The sequence below is a fragment of the Talpa occidentalis genome, unplaced genomic scaffold, assembly GCF_014898055.3.
Source record: "Talpa occidentalis isolate TD23 unplaced genomic scaffold, MPIMG_talOcc4v2.1 talOcc4.9, whole genome shotgun sequence".
NCBI classification, from domain to species: domain Eukaryota; kingdom Metazoa; phylum Chordata; class Mammalia; order Eulipotyphla; family Talpidae; genus Talpa; species Talpa occidentalis.
Genome location: NW_023605305.1, coordinates 117,898,482 through 117,923,732, shown reverse-complemented (window position 1 = coordinate 117,923,732; position 25,251 = coordinate 117,898,482). Strand labels below are relative to the sequence as shown.

The following is a 25,251-nucleotide window of genomic DNA, read 5'->3' as shown; positions in this document are numbered from 1 at the left end:
GCTGTGGAGCCGCCCACCTGCCGGGCCTGTGGCTCCAGGTGTCCTCCACTTGCGGCCGGATCCCCTGCCCAGCCGGGCCAGGGAGGGGCAGGAGGGGAGGGTGGCCCTGCCCCTTTCTGAAGCGCCCCACAGTCCCCCAGCTGGCCGTGAAGACGCCCCTGAAGGCCGTGGAGGCGGTGGAGGGTGGCGAGGTGTCCTTCTCTGTGGACCTCACGCTGGTGTCGGCGGGCCAGTGGCTCCTGGACGGCCAGGTCCTGATGGCCAGCAGCCTGTACAGCATCCGCTGCGAGGGCACGCGGCACACGCTGACCATCCGCCAGGTGCCCGCCAGCCTGCAGGGCGCCGAGCTCAAGTTTGTGGCCAATGGCGTCCAGAGCAGCATCCGCCTGGAGGTCCGAGGTAGGCGCTGAGCCCCGCGGCGTGTCCACAGGGCTGGGGCTGGATGGGCCTGGCGGGGGGTCCAAGTGCTGGGGCGTGCGCAGCAGGTGGCCTGGCCACAGAAGTGGGGGGGCCTCGGGGATGCGGGCTCACTGCCCTGTCTGCCCCGCCCCCTCCTGTCTCTCTTGTCCCCCTCCCCGTCTGTCCTGCCCCTCCCCGCGTGCCCTGCTGGCCCCGGGCTTTCTCCCCTGTCTGTGCCCCGGCCCCCCGCCCAACCCCCACACCCCCGCGGCCCTGTCTACCCCGCTCTGTGCTCCCTCCCACTCCTGTCTGCCGCCTCCCCATCCACATCCTCTCCGGCCACACTCTGTGTCTGTGTTCCCTCTGTCCACTGCCCCATCTGTCCACCTGTCCCTGCCCCCAGGGGCCCCAGGACAGGCTGCCAAGCATCCGGCGGCTGCCCAGGAGGTGCTGGCCCGGCTGCACGAGGAGGCACGGTTCCTGGCTGAGCTGTCAGACCAGGCGGCGGCCGTGACGTGGCTGAAGGACGGGCGTGCGCTGACCCCCGGCCCCAAGTACGAGGTGCAGGCCATGGCAGGGCAGCGGGAGCTGCTGGTGCGGGACGTGGCGCGGGAGGACGCCGGCCTCTACGAGTGTGTCAGTGGCCAGGGCCGCTTCGCCTACCGGCTGTCCGTGCAAGGTGACCGCTGCTCCTGGCAGGCTCTGGGGCCCCTGGCGGTCCTGCTGACCCTGGGTGGAGGGGGAGCGGGCTTCACTGGCCCGGGAGAGGCTCCTAAGAGTGGGTGGCCCCTCGGGGCTGCAAGTTTTGAGAGCCCAGGGGACCCTGGAAGGCTGTGTCCAGTGTCCCGAGGCCCTGAATGGGGCGCCACCAGGCCCGTGGGCGTGGGGCGCGTATGCAAACACGTGGTGGGAGTCCTGCCCTCCTGACACACCCACGCCCTTGCAGGGGCCACCACCTTTTTGCACAAGGACAAGGCGGGCGGCCGCGTGGATGCCGTGGTGGGGGGCCCCGTCTGCTTGCAGTGTGAGACCGTGGGGGCCCAGGAGTGCGTGCGCTGGTTCAAGGACGGCCAGGAGCTCAGCCTCCGCGGCCAGCACTTCACCCAGGAGGACGTGGGCACGCAGCACCGGCTGGTAGCCTCCGCGGTCAGCAGGCAGGATGAGGGCACCTACTCCTGCCGGGTGGGCGACGATGCAGTGGACTTCCAGCTACGCGTGAGCGGTGAGCGGGCGCCGCGGGGACGGGGAGGGACAGCGCGGGGCAGGGCCGGCGCTGGACTCGGGTGGAGAATCCCAGACTCGTGCTCCAAGCTCCGAAGCAGGAGCAGCCAGCCCAGGCTGGTCCCAGGAGAGCCTTGTCTGGGTGCCCGAGCTCGGCCGACGGGCCGAGGAACCTTGTCCACGTGGCTGGGTGCTTAGCCGGGCCCTAGAAAAAGTGAATTCTGAAACCCTTGTTTCCTCCGGATGGCGAGGGTGGGAAGGCAGCGGGAGGTGCGGTGGGGAGCCCTGGGAGAGGTGCTGTCCCCCTCTGCCACCAGGAAGAAACTTCTTGCAGACGCCGAGTGTGGCTCTGACTGCCAGGGCTTCGGAGTCTGTGTGCCCGGCCGGGGCTGGCCAGGCCATCAGTGATACCACGCCGGGGCTGGCCAGCGGCACCTGTGCCTGGCGGACCCCGAGGGAAGATCCCCGCAGGCCCGAGGAGCAGGCTCTAGAGGCGACAGGAGGCCCCAGTGGCCAGTGAGGCCTGCCTGGGTCGACTCTGCAGCCGTGCCGGTCCTTGGTTCCTTGCCAATGGCCAGTGAGGGTGATTGCCCCCCATTCTCCCCCAGAGCCCCCGCTGGTGTTCGCCAAGGAGCAGCCGGCGCGCCAGGAGGTGCGGGCCGAGGTGGGGGCCAGCGCCACGCTGAGCTGCGAGGTGGCCCAGGCGCAGACGGAGGTGGTGTGGTTCAAGGACGGCCAGAGGCTGAGCGGGAGCGCGGCGGTGCGCGTGGAGGCCCAGGGCTGCGCGCGGAGGCTGGTGCTGCGGCAGGCGGGGCCGGCGGACGCCGGGGAGTACAGCTGCGAGGCCGGGGGCCAGCGGGTGACCTTCCGCCTGCAGGTCCCAGGTCAGCGCCGGGTGGAGGGGCCTGAGGGTGGGTGTGGGTGGGTTTTCCCCAAGAGGTGGGTGGTCTTTGTGCTTGTCCTGAGCCTGCGTTGTTCTGGGGAGACAGGGGTGCTGGTCCAGCTCTGGTGTCCCCCCTCCCTGGGTCTTGGGCCCTGTGCCTGGTGTGAGGGCATCTCCCTGGCCTGTGGGTGCTCAGGAAAGGGGATTCCATGGGCCTGGGCAGGAGCAGGTGGGAGCTCTGCCTCCCAGAGGTGCTCAAGGGCCAGGCTGGTTCCTGTATGGGGAGGAGAACCCAGGGTTCTGGGCCTGTCTGGGCCGACTCTGCAGCCTTGGTGGTCCCTGGTCCCCCGCCGGCGGCCAGTGAGGGTGATTGCCCCCCATTCTCCCCCAGAGCCCCCGCTGGTGTTCGCCAAGGAGCAGTCGGCGCGCCAGGAGGTGCGGGCCGAGGCGGGGGCCAGCGCCACGCTGAGCTGCGAGGTGGCCCAGGCGCAGACGGAGGTGGTGTGGTTCAAGGACGGCCAGAGGCTGAGCGGGAGCGCGGCGGTGCGCGTGGAGGCCCAGGGCTGCGCGCGGAGGCTGGTGCTGCGGCAGGCGGGGCCGGCGGACGCCGGGGAGTACAGCTGCGAGGCCAGGGGCCAGCGGGTGACCTTCCGCCTGCAGGTTCCAGGTCAGCGCCGGGTGGAGGGGCCTGAGGGTGGGTGTGGGTGGGTTTTGTGGAGGGGCCTGAGGGGGCGTGTGGGTGGGTTTCCCCAGGGCCCTGTCCCTGGTGTGGGGGCATCTCTCTGGGCTGTGGGTATTCAGGGAAGGGGAGTCCGTGAGCCTGGGCAGGAGCAGGCGGGAACTCTGCCTCCCAGGGGTCACCAAGGGCCAGGCCGAGTCTTATGTGAGGAGGAGGGCGCTGCGTCATTGGCCTGTCTGGGCCAACTCTGCAGCCTTGCTGGTCCTTGGTCCCCCGCCGGCGGCCAGTGAGGGTGATTGCCCCCCGTTCTCCCCCAGAGCCCCCGCTGGTGTTCGCCAAGGAGCAGCCGGCGCGCCAGGAGGTGCGGGCCGAGGAGGGGGCCAGCGCCACGCTGAGCTGCGAGGTGGCCCAGGCGCAGACGGAGGTGGTGTGGTTCAAGGACGGCCAGAGGCTGAGCGGGAGCGCGGCGGTGCGCGTGGAGGCCCAGGGCTGCGCGCGGAGGCTGGTGCTGCGGCAGGCGGGGCCGGCGGACGCCGGGGAGTACAGCTGCGAGGCCGGGGGCCAGCGGGTGACCTTCCGCCTGCAGGTCCCAGGTCAGCGCCGGGTGGAGGGGCCTGAGGGTGGGCGTGGGTGGGTTTCCCCAAGAGGTGGGAGGTCTGTGCACCGTCCTGAGCCTGGGTTGTTCTGGGGTGTGGGGTGTGACCTGGCGTGGGGTGTGACCTCTTGGTGTTATCCGGGTGGTGCTCGTGATTGAGCTGACCTAGGCCATGGGAAGGTGGGGTCACTGGTGGGGTGACCAGTGGATGTGGGTCTGCTCTGGGGCTCAGTGCCGTGTCCTGGGGTCCAGGCAGGCAAAGTTTCTTGTCTGGCTCCTGGGTCCGGCCTGGTATCCCCCTCCCTGGGCCCTGGGCCCTGTCCCTGGTGTGGGGGGATCTCCCTGGGCCGTGGGAGCCGCAGGGAAGGGGAGACCATGGGCCTGGGTGGGACAAGAGCAGGCGGGAGCTCTGCAGGGGCCAGGCTGGGTCCCACGTGGGGAGGAGGAAACTGCGTCCCGGGCCTGTCTGGGGCGACTCTGCAGCTGTGCCGGCCCCTGGTCCCCACCGGCGGCCAGTGAGGGTGATTGCCCCCCATTTCCCCCCAGAGCCCCTGCTGGTGTTCGCCAAGGAGCAGCCGGCGCGCCAGGAGGTGCGGGCCGAGGTGGGGGCCAGCGCCACGCTGAGCTGCGAGGTGGCCCAGGCGCAGACGGAGGTGGTGTGGTTCAAGGACGGCCAGAGGCTGAGCGGGAGCGCGGCGGTGCGCGTGGAGGCCCAGGGCTGCGTGCGGAGGCTGGTGCTGCGGCAGGCGGGGCCGGCGGACGCCGGGGAGTACAGCTGCGAGGCCGGGGGCCAGCGGGTCACCTTCCGCCTGCAGGTCCCAGGTCAGCGCCGGGTGGAGGGCCTGAGGGTGGGTGTGGGTGGGTTTTCCCCAAGAGGTGGGTGGTCTTTGTGCTTGTCCTGAGCCTGCGTTGTTCTGGGGAGACAGGGGTGCTGGTCCAGCTCTGGTGTCCCCCCTCCCTGGGTCTTGGGCCCTGTGCCTGGTGTGAGGGCATCTCCCTGGCCTGTGGGTGCTCAGGAAAGGGGATTCCATGGGCCTGGGCAGGAGCAGTTGGGAGCTCTGCCTCCCAGAGGTGCTCAAGGGCCAGGCTGGTTCCTGTATGGGGAGGAGAACCCAGGGTTCTGGGCCTGTCTGGGCCGACTCTGCAGCCTTGGTGGTCCCTGGTCCCCCGCCGGCGGCCAGTGAGGGTGATTGCCCCCCATTCTCCCCCAGAGCCCCCGCTGGTGTTCGCCAAGGAGCAGTCGGCGCGCCAGGAGGTGCGGGCCGAGGCGGGGGCCAGCGCCACGCTGAGCTGCGAGGTGGCCCAGGCGCAGACGGAGGTGGTGTGGTTCAAGGACGGCCAGAGGCTGAGCGGGAGCGCGGCGGTGCGCGTGGAGGCCCAGGGCTGCGCGCGGAGGCTGGTGCTGCGGCAGGCGGGGCCGGCGGACGCCGGGGAGTACAGCTGCGAGGCCGGGGGCCAGCGGGTCACCTTCCGCCTGCAGGTCCCAGGTCAGCGCCGGGTGGAGGGGCCTGAGGGTGGGTGTGGGTGGGTTTTCCCCAAGAAGTGGGTGGTCTTTGTGCTTGTCCTGAGCCTGCGTTGTTCTGGGGAGACAGGGGTGCTGGTCCAGCTCTGGTGTCCCCCCTCCCTGGGTCTTGGGCCCTGTGCCTGGTGTGAGGGCATCTCCCTGGCCTGTGGGTGCTCAGGAAAGGGGATTCCATGGGCCTGGGCAGGAGCAGGTGGGAGCTCTGCCTCCCAGAGGTGCTCAAGGGCCAGGCTGGTTCCTGTATGGGGAGGAGAACCCAGGGTTCTGGGCCTGTCTGGGCCGACTCTGCAGCCTTGGTGGTCCCTGGTCCCCCGCCGGCGGCCAGTGAGTTTGATTGCCCCCCATTCTCCCCCAGAGCCCCCGCTGGTGTTCGCCAAGGAGCAGTCGGCGCGCCAGGAGGTGCGGGCCGAGGCGGGGGCCAGCGCCACGCTGAGCTGCGAGGTGGCCCAGGCGCAGACGGAGGTGGTGTGGTTCAAGGACGGCCAGAGGCTGAGCGGGAGCGCGGCGGTGCGCGTGGAGGCCCAGGGCTGCGCGCGGAGGCTGGTGCTGCGGCAGGCGGGGCCGGCGGACGCCGGGGAGTACAGCTGCGAGGCCGGGGGCCAGCGGGTCACCTTCTGCCTGCAGGTTGCAGGTCAGTCTTTGGGCACAGTGACCATTGGGAGGCGATTAGATCTGATGAGGTGTGTGTCAGGGAGTGTCTGTCGGCCACCTTGCCCCGTGTCCTCGTCTGAGTGAGTAGCTCCCGTAGCCACTCCCTCCTTGCTTCTGTGTCAGGGATGTCAGGTCCATTGACCATGTGGTCTGGAGACCAGACAGGTGTCCACGTTTCCTTCCTGTCAGCCGTCCTGGCGCCGCCTGCGTGCCGGCCGCATGTGGCTGTCACAAGGTGCTGGCCCTAGCGGGTCAGGAGGGTTAGCCCAGCGGCTGACCTGGGTCTCAGGTTGGGTCTCGGCCCCCCGCCCGCCGTCTGGGGGGGGGACAGGCTCGTCGCGCGGAGCCTGGGACACGCCGTCCTTCCAAGCAGATCCTTGTTCCACGGCGTCTGTTGAACATGTCGTTCCCGCTTTGCCACGGTGTCCGCAGCCTGTGTGGACCAGCCTGGTCCATGTGCGTTCCTGGCCACAGGGCATTGGGCCTGGGTTGGGAGCTGGGAGTGGACGTGCTCGGCTGGCACCGCGGGGCTCGGGGTGGGGGTGTGTGTGGGCGGGCGGGCCAGCGGCCACAGGGCCTGTCTTGCCATCCTAAGCCGGTGGGTCAGGCTGGTCTCGGCGGGCAGGCATGGGCTGCAGTCCCACGTGTGGCCACCAGGTGTCGTCATGGAGCTGATCACGCCGCGTGGAGAGGGCTGGGCGGCCGGCGCTGGGAGGGGGAGGGGCGGGGTGGGCAGGGGGGAGGGCAGGGGCGGGGTGAAGGGAAGGGCAGGGGAGAGGGCCTGGGGCTGGGCGTGGGTGGGGTACGAGTGCCCGGTTGGGCGTCCTCGCTGCGCCCGTGAAATGCACTCTAAGAATAATATGGAAAATGACCTTTTGGTAAAAAACTTGGAATTGTGCCAATTCGGCTCATCCTGGAAACTGTATGAGAAGCGACACGCGCAGAGATGGGAAAGCCGCGTTGGCCCCGGCCTTCAAGGACGCAGAACCTGTGGCTTCAGCGGGAGACAGCCTGGGGAGGGCCTGAGCTGCGTCCTGGCAGCCCCGGGAGCGCCGCTCCGCGCTGAGGGCTCCCTGGAGAGAGACGCGCCCCGGCCCTGGGGAGGCCGTGCTCGCCCGCACCCGCCTGAGGGCGGCGCCGGGAGACTCCCACGGGTGGCCGTGTCAGGGCGAGAGACGCAGTGGGAGGCCGGCGGCCGCGGAGCCCGGGTCCAGGCCAGGCGTCGGGTCGACACCAGAGCTGCCGAGACCCGGTGCCCCATGGCGCCCGAGCCCCGAGGAGAAGCTGGCGATTAGCTCAGGAAACGTGGGGGAAACTTCTGGGAAAATTGAACATCAAAACATGAAAAAAAATGATAGTTCGGCATCCCTCCGCGGTGGAAATCCCACGCTCTCGCCCTGCTCACACGAGCGTGGCCCAGGGCTGCTGGGGGGGGCCTGGCGCTGGCGGGACCCCCATACTTCCCGGCCCGGCGGAGGAGAACACGGCAAAAGGGAATGAGGCAACTCACAGATAAGAGTGGAACTCACAGATAAGAGGGTGATGGTTTCTGCAAACCCAGGAGGAGACAGGGTTGGGGCCTGCCCGCCCGAGGCCGCAGCCCACCACCGCCCGGTGAGAGGCGGCTGACCCCAGCCCCGGGCGCGCCTGTTTCCCAGGCTCAGGAGAGGCGTGCAAGGGCCCAGGGGCAGGATTCCTGCGCGCTTAGGGAGCGAGGACAGATACCTGGGGAGCAGCGAGCAGCCTCAGCGGGGAGGGACGCTTGGGCCATGGGGCAGAGGTGTTTCCTGGGGCTCCGCGTCGCCAGTCTTGGGGAGGCCCTGGGCTGCTGGGGGGGCGCAGGGCCCGCAGGAGGCAGGAGGGGCTCCCGCCCTTGCAGGGGGCGCTTGTCTGGTGACGGGGCGATGTGATGGCCTGTGCCGGTGAGCGGGATGTGCAGCCAGCCCTGACTACCTCAGCCTGTGAGTGCGGGAGGCGCCTGGCGAGGACAGACGGGGCACTACACGGGTGGCCCAGTGGCCAGCAGAGCCGCCGACACCACGGCCGACGATCAGGACTCTGCCGCCGGCCCTGGATGACGCCGGCCACGCGCCGGCCACAGTGAGACGGGCCAGCCAAGCTCTGCTCAGGGCATCGGGGCTGCCGTGGGGAAGGCCTGGGGGCGGGAGGCTGAGAGGCCGCACTGCTGGGCCGGTGCAGGTGCTGTCAGTCGGGTCAGAACCCAGGCAAGTGTCCATCTCCTGACATGTGCATCGGTGCCCTCCACGGTGTGCATCCGGAAACTGGTGACCTCTTGGGGTCCACTGGGACCAGGCCGGAGGGAGGATGCTGCGTCCTGGGCCTGTCTGGGCTGACTCTGCAGCCGTGCTGGTCCCTCCCGGGGGCCAGTGAAGCCGACGGTACCCCCCATTCTCCCCAGAGCCCCCGCTGGTGTTTGCCGAGGAGCAGCCGGCGCGCCAGGAGGTGCGGGTCAAGGCGGGGGCCAGCGCCACGCTGAGCTGCGAGGTGGCCCAGGCGCAGACGGAGGTGGTGTGGTTCAAGGACGGCCAGAGGCTGAGCGGGAGCGCGGCGGTGCGCGTGGAGGCCCAGGGCTGCGCGCGGAGGCTGGTGCTGCGGCAGGCGGGGCCGGCGGATGCCGGGGAGTACAGCTGCGAGGCCGGGGGCCAGCGGGTCACCTTCCGCCTGCAGGTCCCAGGTCAGCGCCGGGTGGAGGGGCCTGAGGGTGGGTGTGGGTGGGTTTTCCTCAAGAGGTGGGTGGTCTCTGCGCTTGTCCTGAGCCTGCGTTGTTCTGGGGAGACAGGGGTGCTGGTCCAGCTCTGGTGTCCCCCCTCCCTGGGCCTTGGGCCCTGTGCCTGGTGTGAGGGCATCTCCCTGGGCTGTGAGTGCTCAGGAAAGGGGATTCCATGGGCCTGGGCAGGAGCAGGCAGGAGCTCTGCCTCCCAGGGGTCACCAAGGGCCAGGCCGGGTCCGGAGTGGGGAGGGAGGAAGCTGCGTCCTGGGCCTGTGTGGGCCGACTCTGCAGCTGTGCTGGTCCCTGGTCCCCCACCGGCGGCCAGTGAGGGTGATTGCCCCCCATTCTCCCCCAGAGCCCCCGCTGGTGTTCGCCAAGGAGCAGCCGGCGCGCCAGGAGGTGCGGGCCGAGGAGGGGGCCAGCGCCACGCTGAGCTGCGAGGTGGCCCAGGCGCAGACGGAGGTGGTGTGGTTCAAGGACGGCCAGAGGCTGAGCGGGAGCGCGGCGGTGCGCGTGGAGGCCCAGGGCTGCGCGCGGAGGCTGGTGCTGCGGCAGGCGGGGCCGGCGGATGCCGGGGAGTACAGCTGCGAGGCCGGGGGCCAGCGGGTGACCTTCTGCCTGCAGGTCCCAGGTCAGCGCCGGGTGGAGGGGCCTGAGGGTGGGTGTGGGTGGGTTTTTCCCCAAGAAGTGATTGGTTTTTGCACCATCCTGAGTGCTGGGTTGTTCTGGGGAGACAGGAGTGCTGGTCTGGCTTTGGCGTACCCCTCCCTGGGCCTTGGGGCCTGTGCTTGGTGTGAGGGTATCGCACTGGGCTGTGCGTCTTGCTGGGAAGGGGATTCCGTGGGCCTGGGCATGGGCAGGCGGGAGCTCTGCCTCTTGGCTGGATCCTGTGTGAGGAGGAGGGCACTGAGTCCTGGGCCTGTTTGGGGCCAACTCTGCAGCCATTCCTGGCCCCTGTCCCTGGTGGGTGGTTGGTGTGTTTGACAGTGCTCTCCCCACACCTCCAGAGCCTCTGCTGGTGTTCTCCAAGGATCAGCTGGCATTCGAGGAGGTGCGGGCCGAGGCGGGGGCCAGCGCCACGCTGAGCTGCGAGGTGGCCCAGGCGCAGACGGAGGTGGTGTGGTTCAAGGACGGCCAGAGGCTGAGTGGGAGCACGGCGGTGCGCGTGGAGGCCCAGGGCTGCGCGCGGAGGCTGGTGCTGCGGCAGGCGGGGCCGGCGGACGCCGGGGAGTACAGCTGCGAGGCCGGGGGCCAGCGGGTCACCTTCCGCCTGCAGGTTCCAGGTGGGTTCCAGGCCTGGTCATTGGGCTGGATCACTTGGCTGGTGGTGGCTAGCGGTTACCTGCCATCTGTCCCCTCCCCGTGTTTGTGAGGCTGCCTGTGGCTTTCATCCAGCCCTGTGCCCTGCCCACCTCTGCTCTCATGGTCTGAGGGCATGGTCTGACCCTTGGGTGGGCATGTGGCTGTCCTCTGTGCTGGCTCCAGCACGGTCACTCCAGAGCAGACTTCCCCTGAGGATCCTGCCCCTCAGGCCTCCTGGTCCCCTTGTCCGATGCTTGAAGCTGATGGAAACGGTCACTCTGCCTGGACACAGAGTGGACACTCCTGGGCAGAGCAGGCTGTCTGTGCTGTTCCCCTCCCTCGCTCCCCAGGCTCAGCTACCCGAGGGGCCCCGGTCCTGCCCCCCTTCGCACCTGCTCATGGGCTGGCGCCTCCTTCAGGGTCCTGGGGCAGTGCCGGTGCGTGCCTGGCCCCCGGGGCGGGTTACCGGGTCAGTGCCCTGCGTGTGCCGGCGCCGTCCTGGGTAGCCGGGCGAGTCCTCAGGGCTCCGCCCGGGCTGCCCCTTCTCGCGCTCGCGGCGCAGCGTGGGGCCCGGGGCCTGCCAGCGCGGGTCCCGCCTCACGCGCCTGCCCTCCGCAGCGCCGGCGCCCGAGCCCGCCGTCCCGGAGCGGGGCGGCCGCAGGGAGCCGCTGGTGGTCAGGGAGCACGAGGACATCGTGCTGACCGCCACGCTGGCCGCCCCCGGCGCGGCCGCGGCGACCTGGCTGAAGGACGGGGTGGAGCTGCGCCGCGGCGGGCGGCTCGAGGCGGCCAGCGCGGGGGACACGCACACGCTGACGGTGCGCGGCGCGCGGCCGGGGGACAGCGCGGTGTACACGTGCCGCGCGGGCGCCGCGGGCCGCGACTTCGCGGTGCAGGTGGAAGGTGAGGCCCGCCCGCCCCCCTCCCCGCCCCCCGCCCCCCGCCGCCCGCCGCCCGCCTGACGCCCGCTCCCCGCAGAGGTGCCCGCGCGCTTCTGCCGGCCGCTGGCGCCCGCGAGCGGCGAGCTGGGCGGCGCGCTGACCCTGACCTGCGAGCTGAGCGCCGCGCCGGCCGCCGTGGTGTGGCGCCGCGGGGACGCCGAGCTGCGCGCGGGCAAGCGCTTCCGGATGGCGGCCGAGGGCGCGCGGCGCTCGCTCACCGTGTCGGGCCTGCGCGCCGAGGACGCGGGCGAGTACACGTGTGAGAGCCGCGACGACCGCACGAGCGCGCGCGTCACCGTGCGGGGTGAGCGCGGGGCGGGGCCGGGGGCGGGGCCGGGGCGGGGCCGTGGGTGGCGTGCCCTGGCGGGGCGGGGCCTGGCGGGGGCCGGGCCTGTGGGGGCGGGGCCGTGGGTGGTGTGCCCTGGTGGGGCGGGGCCCGGCGGAGCGGGGGGCCTGGGGCGGGGCCGTGGGTGGTGGCCCTGGCGGGGGCGGGGCCTGGCGGGGCGGGGCCTGTGGGGGTGGGGCCGTGGGTGGTGTGCCCTGGCGGGGGCGGGGCCTGTGGGGCGGGGCCTGGGGCGGGGCCATGGTTGGTGTGCCCTGGTGGGGCGGGGCCTGTGGGGGCGGGGCCGTGGGTGGTGTGCCCTGGTGGGGCGGGGCCTGTGGGGGCGGGGCCGTGGGTGGTGTGCCCTGGCGGGGGCGGGGCCTGTGGGGCGGGGCCTGTGGGGGCGGGGCCGTGGGTGGTTGCCCTGGCGGGGGCGGGGCCTGGGGGCGGGGCCTGGACCAGCCTCCTGCCGTGTCTCCAGGTGTGGCCTCCGTGGCTGCTGAGGGCCCTCAAGCCAAACCCCCGTTCCCAGTGCCCCGCCAGGTCAAGTTCACGTCCGGGCTGAGTGCCGTGGCGACTGAGGAGGGCCGGGAGGCCACCTTCCAGTGCGTGGTGTCCCCTGGCGACGCGCTGGTCACTTGGTTCCGGGACGGCGCCCTGCTGCAGCCCAGCCAGAAGTTTGTCATCACACAGAGCGGTGCCAGCCACAGCCTGGTCATCTCCAACCTGGCCCTGGATGACGCGGGCCAGATCACCGCTGAGGCCGAGGGGGTCCAGTCCTCCGCAGCCCTCCGCGTCCGAGGTGCGCTGGGTCCAGGAGCACCTGCCGCCCCATTCCCAGGCGGAGTCCATGCTGCTGGCCTGTGTCCGGCTCATCTGGCTGACTTCAGGGGCACAGGGCTTGTCAGCCGCAGAGGGGCCCCCCGGGTGGGAAGAGGCCTGGTGCCTCCTCGGCAGAGGAGAGGAAAATTCTCCGGGATGTACCTGGGCCGAGAGGGGTGGCAGTTGAGGCAGTCCAGGGAGGCTTCCAGGAGGAGGTGTGCCTAATGGGAGAGTGGTGCTGGCAGCCAGTGGGTGCAGCAGAGGGGGAGTGTGGGTGAGCTCTGCTGCTGAGACTGGGCTGTGCTGGGAGCTGGGGCTTCGCCTGAGGGGAGTGGGAGCTGTGGGGCTCTCAGGGAAGGGTGATGTGGGCCCGTGTACTGCCTGTAGAGAGCTTGCAGGACACCCACTCATGCCTGTTTCTGGTTCTTCAGCATCTGAGGGGCCAAGGCGTCTTGGAAGTGGGACGACAGGTGCAGTGGGGTGGGGGGTGCTGTGTGCCTGTACTGGTCACGGTCACTGGGGCATGGCAGGAGCAGGAGCTGGCCCTTTCTTTCCTCCCATTAACCTGCCTGTGCTGGCGTGCGGCTGGGTCCTGGCAGGGCCAAGGCTGCCGTTGCTGTAGGCTTCTGAAGGCTTTGGTGGTTTCTGAGGGTGGCCCTGCCTGGGCCGACCTCCCCTTCCCTCTGTCCAGAGGCACCGGTGCTGTTCAAGAAGAAGCTGGAGCCGCAGACAGTGGAGGAGCGGAGCTCAGTGACCATGGAGGTGGAGCTGACGCGGCCGTGGCCGGAGGTCAAGTGGACCCGCAACGCCACGGCCCTGGTGCAGGGTGGGAACGTGGAGATCCACGCCGAGCATGTGAGCCACCGCTTGGTCCTCCGCAGCGTGGGTTTCGAAGACCGTGGCTTCTATGGCTGTGAGACGCCAGACGACAAGACGCAGGCCAAACTCTCGGTGGAAAGTGAGTGGCCGGACCCGGGGCAGCACCGGTGTGGCCAGGGTTAGGGCTGCGGCTGATCTTCCCTGTCCCGCAGGGCTTCAGGTGCGCGTGGTGCGGGGCCTGCAGGCACTGGAGGTGCAGGAGCAGGGCACGGCTACCCTGGAGGTGCAGCTGTCGCACGCCGACGTGGAGGGCAGCTGGACGCGTGACGGCCTGCGGCTGCAGCCAGGGCCCACGTGCCGCCTGGACGTGTGTGGCCCCACTCACACGCTCACGCTCTCAGAGCTGCGGCCGCAGGACGGGGGCCTTGTGGCTTTCAAGGCCGAGGGCGTGCACACGACGGCGCGGCTGGTGGTGACTGGTGCGTGGCGGGACGGGGCGGGGTGGGGCGACTGGGATAGTGGGCACACACTCAGGAGTGGCCGATTCCTTGGCCCTGAGCCATTTCTCCCTCTCCAGAGCTGCCTGTGAGGTTCAGCCGCCAGTTGCAGGATGTGGTGGCCACGGAGAAGGACAAGGTGACCCTGGAGTGTGAGCTCTCACGCCCCAATGTGGACGTGCGCTGGCTGAAGGTGCCTCCTGTGGACTCCCTGGCTGTCGCACCCACGGGCGGGCGGGGTGGGCTGCCTGGGGGCCAACCCCCTGACTTGGCCCTGCCCCTGCCCTTGCCCCTGCCCAGGACGGTGTGGAGCTACGGGCGGGCAAGACGGTGGGCATGGTGGCCCAGGGCACCTGTCGGAGCCTCATCATTTACCGCTGTGAGCGTGAGGACCAGGGCGTGTACGTGTGCGATGCGCAGGACGCACAGAGCTCGGCCTCTGTGAAGGTGCAAGGTGAGGGGTGGGGGGAGCCCATGTGCGGTGCGGGCATCACTCTCCTGCTTCATCCCAGGTCCACCCCACTCCCTGGTGGAACCCCCGTTTGCCGAGGGACCCACCCATTTTCCTTGTGGCCTGAGTACTGGTGTGCCCCAAGCTGCCTCTGGGTGCCACTAGCCCAGCCAGCATGGTGCCCACCAGGCCGGGTGGGGCTGCTGGGCCCCAGCCGGTGAGTGTGGCAGGGCCTTGCTTGCTCCCCAGGCCGGAGCGTCCAGATCGTGAGGCCCCTGGAGGACGCGGAGGTGATGGAGAAGGAGGGTGCCTCGTTCTCCTGCGAGGTGTCCCACGAGGAGGTGGCCGGCCAGTGGTTCCGGGAGGGCAGTAAGCTCCGGCCCAGCGACAACGTGCGCATCCGCCAGGAAGGTGGGGCTCTTCCCCTGCGCCCCAGCCCACCCCGGGGCCCCCAGCCGCGCTGAGCCTCCTTTGTTCCCAGGAAGGACATTCACGCTCATCTACCGGAGGGTCCTGGCAGAAGACGCCGGGGAAATCAAGTTTGTGGTGGAAAATGCAGAATCACGAGCGCAGCTGCGTGTGAAGGGTGAGGGCAGGGCGGTGGGTGGGGCGCCTGTGTGGGGCGGGCCTGGGGCTCAGGGACGGCTGCGAGGGTGGGGGAGACAGGGGTGTGGGGAGGCGGCCTTGGGGTGTGAGGACTTGACATCTCTTATTTCCACCGGGATTCCCCGACAGCGGCCAGCGCTGGAGACTGGGGCGAGGGCCGGGCAGGTGCTGAGGCGCCACCTCGCCCACTGAGCTGGCTGGCCTGGGAGCCCGGCCGGTGGAGGCGGGGCGGGCTGGGCCGGGTGGGCCTGGCACCCGGGGGCCGCCCGCCCTCTTCCTCGCGGCCCGAGTGCGGTGCGCCCCGGGCCGCCTCCGGGCGCCGCTAGCCCAGCCGCGCGGGGCCGGGGGGCCCGGGGCCCGCCTGGCCGGGCCTCGGGCGCGCGGCCCCGCGCTGACCCCGCGGCCGCCCGCAGAGCTGCCGGTGACGGTGCTGCGCCCGCTGCGCGACAAGATCGCCATGGAGCGGCGGCGCGGCGTGCTGGAGTGCCAGGTGTCGCGCGCCAGCGCGCAGGTGCGCTGGTTCAAAGGCGGCGCCGAGCTGCGGCCCGGGCCCAAGTACGAGGTGGTGAGCGAGGGCCTCTACCGCAAGCTGGTCATCCACGACGTGCAGCCCGAGGACGAGGACACCTACACCTGCGACGCCGGAGACGCGAAGACCAGCGCCCAGTTCTTCGTGGAAGGTGCGACCGGGCCGGCAGCCCGCGGGCGCTGGGGCGCCTGGAGGCCACGGCGTCCAGGGCGGCGGTCAGGGGCGGGGCTGGGTCCTCGGGGGGCGGGGCTGGGCCGTCGGGGCGGGGCTGGGCCGTCGGGGGCGGGGCTGAGTTCTCGGGGGCGGGGCTGGGCCCTCAGGGCGGGGCTGGGCCCTTGGGGCGGGGTTGGGTCCTCGGGGGGCGGGGCTGGGCCCTCAGGGGCGGGGCTGAGTTCTCGGGGGCGGGGCTGGGCCCTCGGGGGCGGGGCTGGGTCCACGGAGCGGGGCTGGGTCCTCGGGGGGCGGGGCTGGGCCCTCAGGGGCGGGGCTGGGCCCTCGGGGGCGGGGCTGGGCCCTCGGGGCGGGGCTGGGCCCTCGGGGGACGGGGCTGGGCCCTCAGGGGCGGGGCTGAGTTCTCGGGGGCGGGGCTGGGCCCTCAGGGGCGGGGCTGGGCCCTCGGGGGTGGGGCTGGGCCCTCGGGGCGGGGCTGGGCCCTCAGGGGCGGGGCTGAGTTCTCGGGGGCGGGGCTGGGCCCTCAGGGGCGGGGCTGAGTTCTCGGGAGCGGGGCTGGGCCCTCAGGGGCGGGGCTGGGCCCTCGGGGCGGGGCTGGGCCCTCAGGGCGGGGCTGGTCCCTTGGGGGCGGGGCTTGCCCTCGGGGCGGGGCTTGAGCCCTGGGGCGGGGCGGGGCGGGGCTTGCCCGAGAGTCGAGGCTGGGGGCGGGGCGGGGGCGGGGCGGGGGCGGGGCGGGGGCGGGGGCTCGCCGGGGCTCCCCTGTGGCTGGGCGCAAGCGCTCGCTCGGGGCGGCCCCTCTTAGGGTTAAGGTTAGGCCTGTTCCCAGAAAGGGAGGCCCAGCCCGGGGGCTGCGCCTGTGGCCGCCCGTGACGGTCCCCTCGCCCGCAGAGCAATCCATCGCCATCGTGCGGGGCCTGCAGGACGTGACGGTCATGGAGCCCGCCCCGGCCTGGTTCGAGTGTGAGACCTCCATCCCCTCGGTGCGGCCGCCCAAGTGGCTCCTGGGGAAGACGGTGCTGCGGGCGGGGGCGGACGTGGCCATGGAGCAGCAGGGAACCGTGCACCGTCTGGCGCTGCTGCGCACCTGCTCCACCATGACGGGCCCCGTGCACTTCACCATCGGCAAGTCCCGCTCCAGCGCCCACCTGGTGGTCTCAGGTGAGCGCGAGCGGGAGGCTGCGGCCTGCATGCGGGAGGCGCAGGCGGGCCCCTGCCCGGGTGGCCCGGTGCGAGCCTCGTGGCACCCCTCTCCGGCGCTGCAGACGTCCCAGTGGTGCTCACACGGCCGCTGGAGCCCAAGGCCGGGCGCGAGCAGCAGTCGGTGGTCCTGTCCTGCGACTTCAAGCCACCCCCCAAGGCCGTGCAGTGGTACAAGGATGACACGCCCCTGGCAGCCTCCGCGAAGTTCAAGATGCGTCTGGAGGGCCACATGGCGGAGCTGCGGGTGCTGCAGCTCACGCCCGCTGATGCCGGCGTCTATCGGTGCCAGGCAGGCAGCGCCCAGAGCAGTGCCGAGGTCACCGTGGAAGGTAGGTCACCGAGGTCCGGCCGGGGACTGGCGGGAAGGGCTGCGCGCCCCTGGGCCGGCGGCTGAGCGCCCTGTGCCTTTGCAGTGCGCGCGGTGGCTGTGACACGACCGCTGCAGGACGCTGAGGTCACGGAGGGGGCCCGCGCCTGCTTCTCGTGCGAGCTGTCCCACGACGACGAGGAGGTGGAGTGGACGCTCAACGGGACGCCCCTGTACAACGACAGCTTCCACGAGATCGCCCACGAGGGCTGCCGCCACACGCTGGTGCTAAAGCGGGCGCGCCGCCAGGACACGGGCACGGTGCGCGCTGCCTCCCGCAAGGTGTCAGCTTCTGCCCGCCTCGTGGTCCAAGGTCAGGCAGCTGGCCGGGTAGGGGCAGGGCGGGGCCCCCGGGCACCCCGCGTTCCTCATGCCTCACTGCTCCCCCAGAGAAGCCAGTGGTGTTCCTGAAGGCGCTGGAGGATGTGTCAGCGGAGGCGGGGGGCACGCTGGCGCTGAAGTGCGAGGTCTCGGACCCCGAGGCCCGCGCGGTGTGGCGCAAGGACGGCGTGGAGCTGGGCCCGGGGGACAAGTACGACTTGCAGCACAGCGCGGGCACGCGGGGGCTCGTGGTGCACGACCTGGCCCGGGACGACGCTGGTCTCTACACCTGCGACGTGGGCGCCGCCCAGACCCAGGCGCGGGTCCGCGTGCTCGGTGGGTGGCGAGGGCTCCTGGTGCGGGCGGGTGTGGGCCCGGCGGCGGGCGGCAGAGTGAGTTCGCGGCTGGGCTGTCCAGCCGATGGAGGCCCCAGGTGCGCGGCTACCCGCAGGAGGGGCGGGCTCTGGGAGGTGACCCTGGGGACAGAGGGCCGGACGCCGCGCCAGGCCCCCTTCCAGGCTGCCCTCGGCTGCCGTGTTGGCCCTTGGGTGTACTCTCAGGGAGGCCAGAGCTGAGGGAGCTGCGGCTCTTGGGTGGGCATGGGCGTGCCTGCGTCGCTGACTGCCGGGGCGGGACATCTGCCGGACCCCGCACCTCCTGCTTTGGGGGACACCCGTGCCGCACGCTCCTAAACGTGCTGCTGCTCCGTGCGGTGCCAAGTGGTTCCTACTTTTTCCTTTCGCTTGCTCTTCTTGCGGCGAGGGTCATGTCTTTAATCGCAGGGACTCTGATTGTTTGTGCCTTTATTTCCCGTGTCCTAGCGGCACCTTCACCAACAATATCTGGTTTTTGATGTTTGATGTTTTGGTATTTGGGGGTTACACTGTTACTCTTCTCTAGGGGTGTGTGTTGCACTCACCCTTCTCCAGACTGCCCACACCCACATGCCGTCTGCCTGCACCCCGTCCCCGGCCCTCCCCTCGGCTCCCCTGGTGACCCATCTTTCACTTTCTCACGGACTCACTCGGTCACCTGGAGCGTCTTCTCTTGTGTGCCCGCACCTGGTCCTCTGGGGCGGCTCTCGGGCTGCGGGGTGGGGCCTTAAACTGCGTTGTGCCTACAGCCAGGCCTTCAGGCTGTGGTGCTTTTGAGGGTCCAGGGACAGCAAAGGTGGAGTGGGCCTTGGCTCAGAGGGCAGCAGGCCCATGAGAGGGCAGGGACACGGGTCTGTGGGGCGCCCCGCCTCTGGGATTGGCCCTATGGGCGGGAGTGATCCTTCTGCCATCCGCAGACCTGCACGTGGGCATCACCAAGAGACTGAAGACAGCAGAGGTGCTGGAGGGAGAGGGCTGCAGCTTCGAGTGTGTCTTGTCTCACGAGAACACCAGCGACGCGGCCGTGTGGACCCTGGGAGGCCAGCCCGTGGGCAGCTCAGGCCGCTTCCAGGCCACGCGCCAGGGCCGCAAGTACACCCTGGCCATCCGGGAGGCCGCGCCCAGTGACGCGGGGGAGGTGGTCTTCTCGCTGCGGGACCTCTCCTCCAAGGCCTCGCTCATCGTCAGAGGTGGGCGCCCGCGGGCCGGGCTGCTGTGGCGCTGGGCCGCGATGTGGGGCCTGGGCCTTCCCGGCGGAGGCGGGGGTGGGGGGGTGCCTGTGGGGCTGCTGGAGGGAGTGGGAGGGGGCGGGAGGGGCTCCCTCTGGAGCGGCAGGGTCTGGGGGGTGGGGTGCCTACAGGACGGTGGCCGGTCCGGGAACACCTGGCACCACCTGGGGCCGCAGGTGGGAGCCGCTGCCTGGCTGTGGGGCTCCGGCCAGGGCTCCCAGCCCTGTGGGCCTCGCTGGCTGGGTGGGGATGCCCCGTCACCCGGCCACCCTGCTCCCTGCAGAGAGGGCCGGCTTCTCCAGGCCCCTGGAGGACCAGCAGGCCGCGCCGGGGGAGGACGTGCGGCTGAGCTGTGAGGTGTCACGGGCGGGCGCCGTGGTGCGCTGGCTGCGGGATGGGAAGCCCCTCCGGCAGGGCCACAAGTTCCAGGTGCTCACCGAGGGCACGCGCGCCGTGCTGGTGGTGCGGGCTGCCGCGCCTGAGGACGCGGGCGAGTACACGTGTGAGGCCGAGGGCGCCCGCACCTCCGCCAGCCTCCGTGTGGAGGGTGAGCGCACCCCTGGCATCCCTGGGGGCGGGCCGGTCCGGGCAGGACGGTCTGCGCGGCTCACCTCCACCCGTCCCCCAGAAAAGGCAAACGGGTTCACGGAGGAGCTGAGCAACCTGCAGCTGGAGGAGCAGGGCACCGCCGTGCTCCAGTGCCGGACGGCGCGGCCCGCGGCCAGCGTGACCTGGCGCAAGGACCAGGTGGAGCTGCGCCCCTCGGGGCGGCTCGTGCCCAGCCGGGATGGCCTGACCCTGCGGCTCACCATCAGCGGCCTGGGGAAGGCGGACAGTGGCACCTACACCTGCGACATCGGCCAGGCCTGCTCCCAGGCCCAGCTCCTCGTGCTCGGTGAGGCCTGTGCCCGGCAGGGGCCAGTGGCAGCTCTGCTGGCCTGGGCACACCCAGACCTGTTCTTTCTGCTCTCCGGGTTCCCCTGGCGGTCTCCCTGGGTCCTCTAGCTGGTGCGTGTCCTGACCCCGGGCATGTGGTCCATGAAAGGAGGCGCCGGTCCCCCGGGCTTCACCGTGACGCCTCCAGGCTCACAGGCCGGGGAGGGGTCACCTCCTCCATTGGGCAGATAAGAAAGCGGTGGCTTTGCTCGGGTTGGAGGCCAGCGGGCCCTGCTGGAGTGCTGCGGGGCGTCTGTGGGAAGTGCCCTGGTGTCTTCCCGGGCACGGCTGACTTCTCAGGGCTCCCTCCTCCCGGGGGATCCCAGCGAGCCCCCTTCAGGGGCGCGGCAGGTGCTGGCGCTGTGCTGAGATTAGGACCTGTCTGCGCACAGCTCTGCTGTGCCCGGGCAGAGCCCACCAGGTCTGGGGCTCCCTCCCCCAGGGCACCCCTGACGTGCTGCTCTGTGCCCACAGGCCGGCAGGTGCTCATCTCGGAGGGCCTGGAGGCCGTGGAGGTGCAGGAGGGCTCCTCCGCCTCCTTCCGCTGCCGTATCACCCCTGCTGACTTCGGGCCTGTCCACTGGTTCTTGGACAAGACCCCACTGCACCCCAGCGAGCTCAGCGAGATCGAGGTCCAGCCAGGGGGCTACCACGTGCTGACCCTGCGGCAGCTGGCGCTCAAGGACTCAGGCACTGTCCACTTCGAGGCGGGCGAGCAGCGGACCTCAGCCGCCCTGCGGGTCACAGGTGGGCCCGGGCCTGGTGTGGGAGCCCGACCCCAGGGCACAGCCTCAGAGGGCGGCTCAGCCACGGGCCACGTGGGCCATGTGGGCCAGGCTTAGGGAGAGGGCGTCGCGGCTGTGCCCAGCTGGGGCCTCCCATCCCGGAGGGTGGGCTTAGGGCTGTGCAGCTGGCGGGCAGAGGGGAGCCTGGGCAGCGTGGCCTGGCCTGGGTGGGGGGCGCCGCCAGAGCCTGACCCCTTGCGGACTTCCTGTGGAGCGCATGGGCAGCTGTGGAGCCTCACGTGCCTGTGCCCTCTGTCCCCAGAGCGGCCCAGCGTCTTCTCCCAGGAGCTCACAGACACCACCGTCACGGAGGGCGAGGACCTGATCCTGGCCTGCGAGACCACTGCTCCTGACAGCCCGGTGCGCTGGACCAAGGATGGAAAGGCCCTGCGGCCATCGGCCCGGTGCCAGCTCAGCCACGAGGACAGCCAGGCCCGGCTGGTCATTGCTGGCGTCACCCCGCAGGACGGCGGCCGCTACAAGTGCGAGGCCGCGGGCAGCAGCAGCAGCGCCATCGTCAGGGTCCAGGGTGAGCCCGCGGGCTTCCTGCCTGCCCAGCCCCGCCCAGCTGGGGGTCCCTCCCGACCTGCCGGGCGTCCCTCCTGCTGCCTGGCTTGTCTCCACAGCCAGTGGGCTGTGCAGCGGCTGCCCCAGGGCCGCACAGCCACCTCCCCCCAGGCCCAGAGACCAGATTGCGAGATTGGGGTGCCGGTGGGGCGGGCCCTGCCGTGTTCTGACCTCTTCTCCCAAGGTTCCCCGTCCATGGGTGGGCCTTGTGCCCGTGACTCCGTGACTTGCCCCTCAGGGCCACGTCCACTCAGCCCCTTCTGAGCCGCTGGGGCGGGCTCCCCGCAGGCAGGGGCCTCCCAGAGGGGACCCCTGCCCCCGCCCCGTGCTCCCTGCCCCCTGCTGGCACGGTGACCCACCCGTGTCCGCAGCTCGGCCGGTGCAGTTCCGCGAGGGCCTGAGGAACATGGAGGTGCAGGCGGGCGGGGCGGCCACCCTGCGCTGCGTGCTGTCTGCTGTGGCCGCCCCGGTGGAATGGCGCCGGGGAGACCAGGTCCTGCGGCCCGGGCCCAAGTACAGCCTGCGGCAGGAGGGCGCCGTGCTGGAGCTGGTGGTGCGGGACCTGCAGCCCCAGGACAGCGGGCAGTACGCCTGCTGCTTCGGGGACCAGGTGACCCTGGCCACGCTCACCGTGAGGGGTGAGTTCCGCAGCCGCGCAGCCCGGGGGCGAGAGGGGGACACCCGTGCCCTGTGGGGGGTGACATCCGTGCCCTCTGGGTGCCCTCTGCTGCTGCCTGTGCCCTCTGGGGGGTGACACCCATGCCCTCTGGCCCATGCAGCCCCGCCCACCAAGTTCACGAAGGGTCTGAAGAACGAGGAGGCCCCGGTGGGGGCCACGGCCACGCTGCGCTGCGAGCTGAGCCAGGCGGCCCCCGTGGAGTGGAGGAGGGGGCCCGAGGCCCTCCACACCGCGGGCAGGGTCAGCCTGAGGCAGGACGGGGCCGTGTGTGAGCTGCAGATCCGGGACCTGGCGGCGGGGGACGCCGGGGAGTACACGTGTGTGTGCGGGCCTGAGAGCACCTCGGCCACGTTGACCGTCAGGGGTGAGGATGCGCGGCCAGGGGGCCCTCCAGCCCTGTCCCCCCTCGTGTCCGTGCCCGGCCCTCGCTGGCCTGCGGCCGTCTCCGTCCCGCGTCGGGGCGGGTGTCTGTCCCGACGGCCTCAGGACGCTGCCCTCACCTCCTGGCTCTGCGGCCTGTCTGTGTCCTCCAGGCCACGGTCGGGGTATGGAGGACATGGCCCCGGCCCGAGGGGCCCACCTGGTCCCGGTTCCCGGGGGGAGACCTCCTGGGCAGCCCCGAAGCTCCTCCCAGAGCTCCTCTTCCCCGGGGGACCCAGCCCCGGGCGGCAGGGCGGAGCTGCGGAGCCTGACTCTGCGGCGGGCGTGAGGCAGCCCGGCCTGACCCGCCCCGCCCCCCAGCCGCGCAGGTGGGCTTCAGGGAGCCGCTGCGGAGCCTGCAGGCCGAGGAGGGCTCCTCCGCCCGCCTGCGCTGTGAGCTGGCCCGGCCCGGGGACGCCGTGGTCTGGAGCAAGGGGGGCCTGGAACTGCAGGCCGACGAGCGCCGGGAGATGCTGCGCCGGGGCCCCACGGCCGAGCTGCTGCTGCGGGACCTGCGGCGGGAGGACGCCGGGGAGTACATCTGCGCCTGCGGGTCCCAGGCCACCAGCGCCACCCTCACCGTCACAGGTGCCCGCGGGGGTGGGGCTCGTGGGGGCGGCGCCGCCTGCGGGGCTCTGCGCCCCTAGTTGCCCCTGTCCCCGGGCCCCTGGTCCCCCAGCCCCGGTCCCCAGCCCCCCAGCCCTGTAGCCACCCCGGTCCCTGAACCCCAGGCCCCGTAGCCACCCCGGGCGCCCCTCACGCCCTCCTTCCTGCAGCCGTGCCAGTGCGCTTTCTGCGGGAGCTGCAGGCCCAGGAGGTGGACGAGGGGGCCACGGCGCACCTGTGCTGTGAGCTGAGCCGGCCGGGGGCCCCTGTGGAGTGGAGGAGGGGCGCCCTGCAGCTCTTCCCTTGCGCCAAGTACCAGATGCTGCAAGAGGGCGCGGCCGCCCGGCTGCTGGTGCGCGGCGTGGAGCAGGAGGACGCCGGCCACTACACCTGCGACACTGGCCATGCGCAGAGCACGGCCGTCCTGTCTGTCCGCGGTGAGCTGCCCTTGGTACTGCCTCGCGGGCCGGGCTCCCCAGGGGCAGCCTGCGGCCTGGCTCGGCAGCCCTAAGTGCCCCGCGCCCCTGTCCCCAGCCCCCAGGCCGGCGTTCAGGACGGAGCTGCAGGGCGCGGAGCAGGAGGCGGGCGGCCTGGCGCGGCTGTGCTGTGTGCTGGGCGAGGCGGAGACCCCGGGGCCCGTGCGCTGGTTCAAGGAGGGCGCTGAGCTGCCCGCCGGCCCCAAGTACGAGATGCGGCGCCAGGGGGCCGCGTGTGAGCTGCTGGTCCACGGGCTGGAGCCCAAGGACACTGGCGAGTACACCTGTGTGGTGGGCGCCCAGAAGACCTCGGCCTCCCTCACCGTCCGAGGTGAGCCCTGGCACCCCGGGGTGGCCCCCAGCACTCTCGGCCGCGAGCTGGGCCAAGTGCTGCAGGCTCTGGGGCTGCAGCCCTGAGCAGAGGCCCGAGGAGTGTCCACGGGAGACTGAGGCCTGCCCGCCTCTCCCCAGCCAGCAACTGGGCAGGCTGGCCTGTGCCTCTCAGGCCCTGCCTGCAGTCAGGCCTCCCTGGTGTCCCTGTGGGAGTGACCGTCGCCCCCCTCCAGAGAGCTGCCCGCGGCCCCGCCCCACGGGCGGCAGGGCTGGGGTGCTGGACGGCTGTGGCTGACCTAGGCGCCGGCTGCTCCCCGCAGAACCCGAGCTGACCATCGTGCGGGGGCTGGCAGACACCGAGGCGCAGGCTGATGGGGACGTGGAGTTCAGCTGTGAGCTGTCGCGGGCTGGGGCTGTGGGCGCGGAGTGGCGCCTGCAGGGGCTGCCGCTGCAGACCAACGAGGTGACCGAGGTGGCCGTGCGGGGGGGCCGCACCCACACGCTACGGCTCAAGGGTGTGACGCCCGAGGACGCGGGCACCGTGTCCTTCCACGTGGGCGCCCTCACGTCCTCTGCCCAGCTCATCGTCCAAGGTAGTGCCCATGGGCTGGGCCTTGTCACCCCCTCCAGGGACAGAGCCCGGGTCCCCTGGGGGGCGGGTGGGCTGGTGCTGCCTCAGGCCTTGGGTGGGGTGCTGGGGGCACTGCGGGGTTCCCCAATTGCAGAGGCCGACGCTGTCCTTGCCTTGTGTCCAGTCCCCGAGGTGACCATCCTGGAGCCCCTGCAGGACTTGCAGCTCAGCGAGGGCCAGGACGCCCACTTCCAGTGCCGGCTGTCGAGGGCCGCGGGCCAGGAGGCCCGCTGGACGCTGGCAGGGGTGCCCCTGCAGGCCAACGAGATGAATGACCTCACTGTGCAGCAGGGCACGCTGCACTCGCTCACCCTGCGCAAGGTGGGCAGGCCCCATTGCTCCTGGCCACACGCCATGCTCCGGGCCACACGTGGTGCTCCCTGGCCCTGCGGTGCTCCCGGGTCAGACAGTGCGCCAGCGTGTGGGAGGCCTGAGTGAAGCTGGTCGCACGGCAGCCAGGTGAGCGCCCTCTCCCTCCTCAGGTCACCCTCGAGGATGCCGGGACTGTCAGCTTCCAGGTGGGCTCGTGCAGCTCGGAGGCCCAGCTGAAGGTCACAGGTGGGCAGCCCCCCCACCTCCCCCCTGCCTGTGGGCCCTTGTGCTCCCTGCGGGAGGGCGGCTGGGCCGGCGCCAGGACCTGGGCCTCTGGCAGTGACCACCCGGGTGGCAGTGCTCTCACCTGGACCCTGGCTCAGGCCAGAGGGCCCTCCGAGGGCCTGGACGTCGGCGGGAGACGTCCTGGCGTGTGGGGCCCCGCGTGGGAGCGCTGTCTGCAGAGGATGCCTGCGGTCCCCGGGGGCAGGGCCACTGATGCCAGCCACACGGACACGCCCCTGCACTCCCAGCAGGCCCCGCACTCTGACGCCACAGCACTCCTGGACACGCGTGCCGCTTCGGCCCCGAGGGTGCACGCAGGGCGCTCAAGGATGACTTGGTCATCCTTGTTCCCAGAGCTTGTCATTCCTGAGAGCTCCTCCCCTCCTGGTTCTTGACCTGTCCTCCCTGACGATCTGACCACCTCCCCCACACATCTGCCTCTCACCCTTCCACCCACCCACCCACCCCCCACCACCCCCCACCCACCACCTCGTCCATCCACCCGTCAGCCAGCCAGCACCGTATACCGTAGAGCTGGAGAGGGGTCGGCTGCAGCTGTGCCCTCAGGGAGCCCCCAATCTGCGGGAGG

General features: G+C 71.5%; 1 protein-coding gene across 1 annotated transcript in view; it reads left to right on the top strand.

The window, feature by feature from the left end:
• OBSCN (obscurin, cytoskeletal calmodulin and titin-interacting RhoGEF) overlaps nucleotides 1–25,251 on the top strand; it is a 59,715-nt gene that overhangs the window by 3,069 nt on the left and 31,395 nt on the right. Inside the window, 38 exon segments of the mRNA XM_037500912.1 lie at nucleotides 133–399; nucleotides 803–1,078; nucleotides 1,346–1,621; nucleotides 2,229–2,504; nucleotides 2,895–3,170; nucleotides 3,500–3,775; nucleotides 4,324–4,599; nucleotides 4,989–5,264; nucleotides 5,655–5,930; nucleotides 8,370–8,645; nucleotides 9,037–9,312; nucleotides 9,689–9,964; nucleotides 10,602–10,886; nucleotides 10,962–11,228; nucleotides 11,779–12,048; nucleotides 12,760–13,026; nucleotides 13,100–13,366; nucleotides 13,465–13,577; nucleotides 13,685–13,838; nucleotides 14,317–14,421; nucleotides 14,855–15,121; nucleotides 16,030–16,299; nucleotides 16,404–16,670; nucleotides 16,755–17,021; nucleotides 17,099–17,365; nucleotides 18,321–18,593; nucleotides 18,916–19,179; nucleotides 19,261–19,527; nucleotides 20,043–20,315; nucleotides 20,616–20,882; nucleotides 21,292–21,558; nucleotides 21,700–21,963; nucleotides 22,341–22,607; nucleotides 22,796–23,062; nucleotides 23,160–23,432; nucleotides 23,755–24,027; nucleotides 24,190–24,386; nucleotides 24,548–24,623. Of these exon segments, the coding sequence (XP_037356809.1) occupies nucleotides 133–399; nucleotides 803–1,078; nucleotides 1,346–1,621; nucleotides 2,229–2,504; nucleotides 2,895–3,170; nucleotides 3,500–3,775; nucleotides 4,324–4,599; nucleotides 4,989–5,264; nucleotides 5,655–5,930; nucleotides 8,370–8,645; nucleotides 9,037–9,312; nucleotides 9,689–9,964; nucleotides 10,602–10,886; nucleotides 10,962–11,228; nucleotides 11,779–12,048; nucleotides 12,760–13,026; nucleotides 13,100–13,366; nucleotides 13,465–13,577; nucleotides 13,685–13,838; nucleotides 14,317–14,421; nucleotides 14,855–15,121; nucleotides 16,030–16,299; nucleotides 16,404–16,670; nucleotides 16,755–17,021; nucleotides 17,099–17,365; nucleotides 18,321–18,593; nucleotides 18,916–19,179; nucleotides 19,261–19,527; nucleotides 20,043–20,315; nucleotides 20,616–20,882; nucleotides 21,292–21,558; nucleotides 21,700–21,963; nucleotides 22,341–22,607; nucleotides 22,796–23,062; nucleotides 23,160–23,432; nucleotides 23,755–24,027; nucleotides 24,190–24,386; nucleotides 24,548–24,623 (9,597 nt within the window).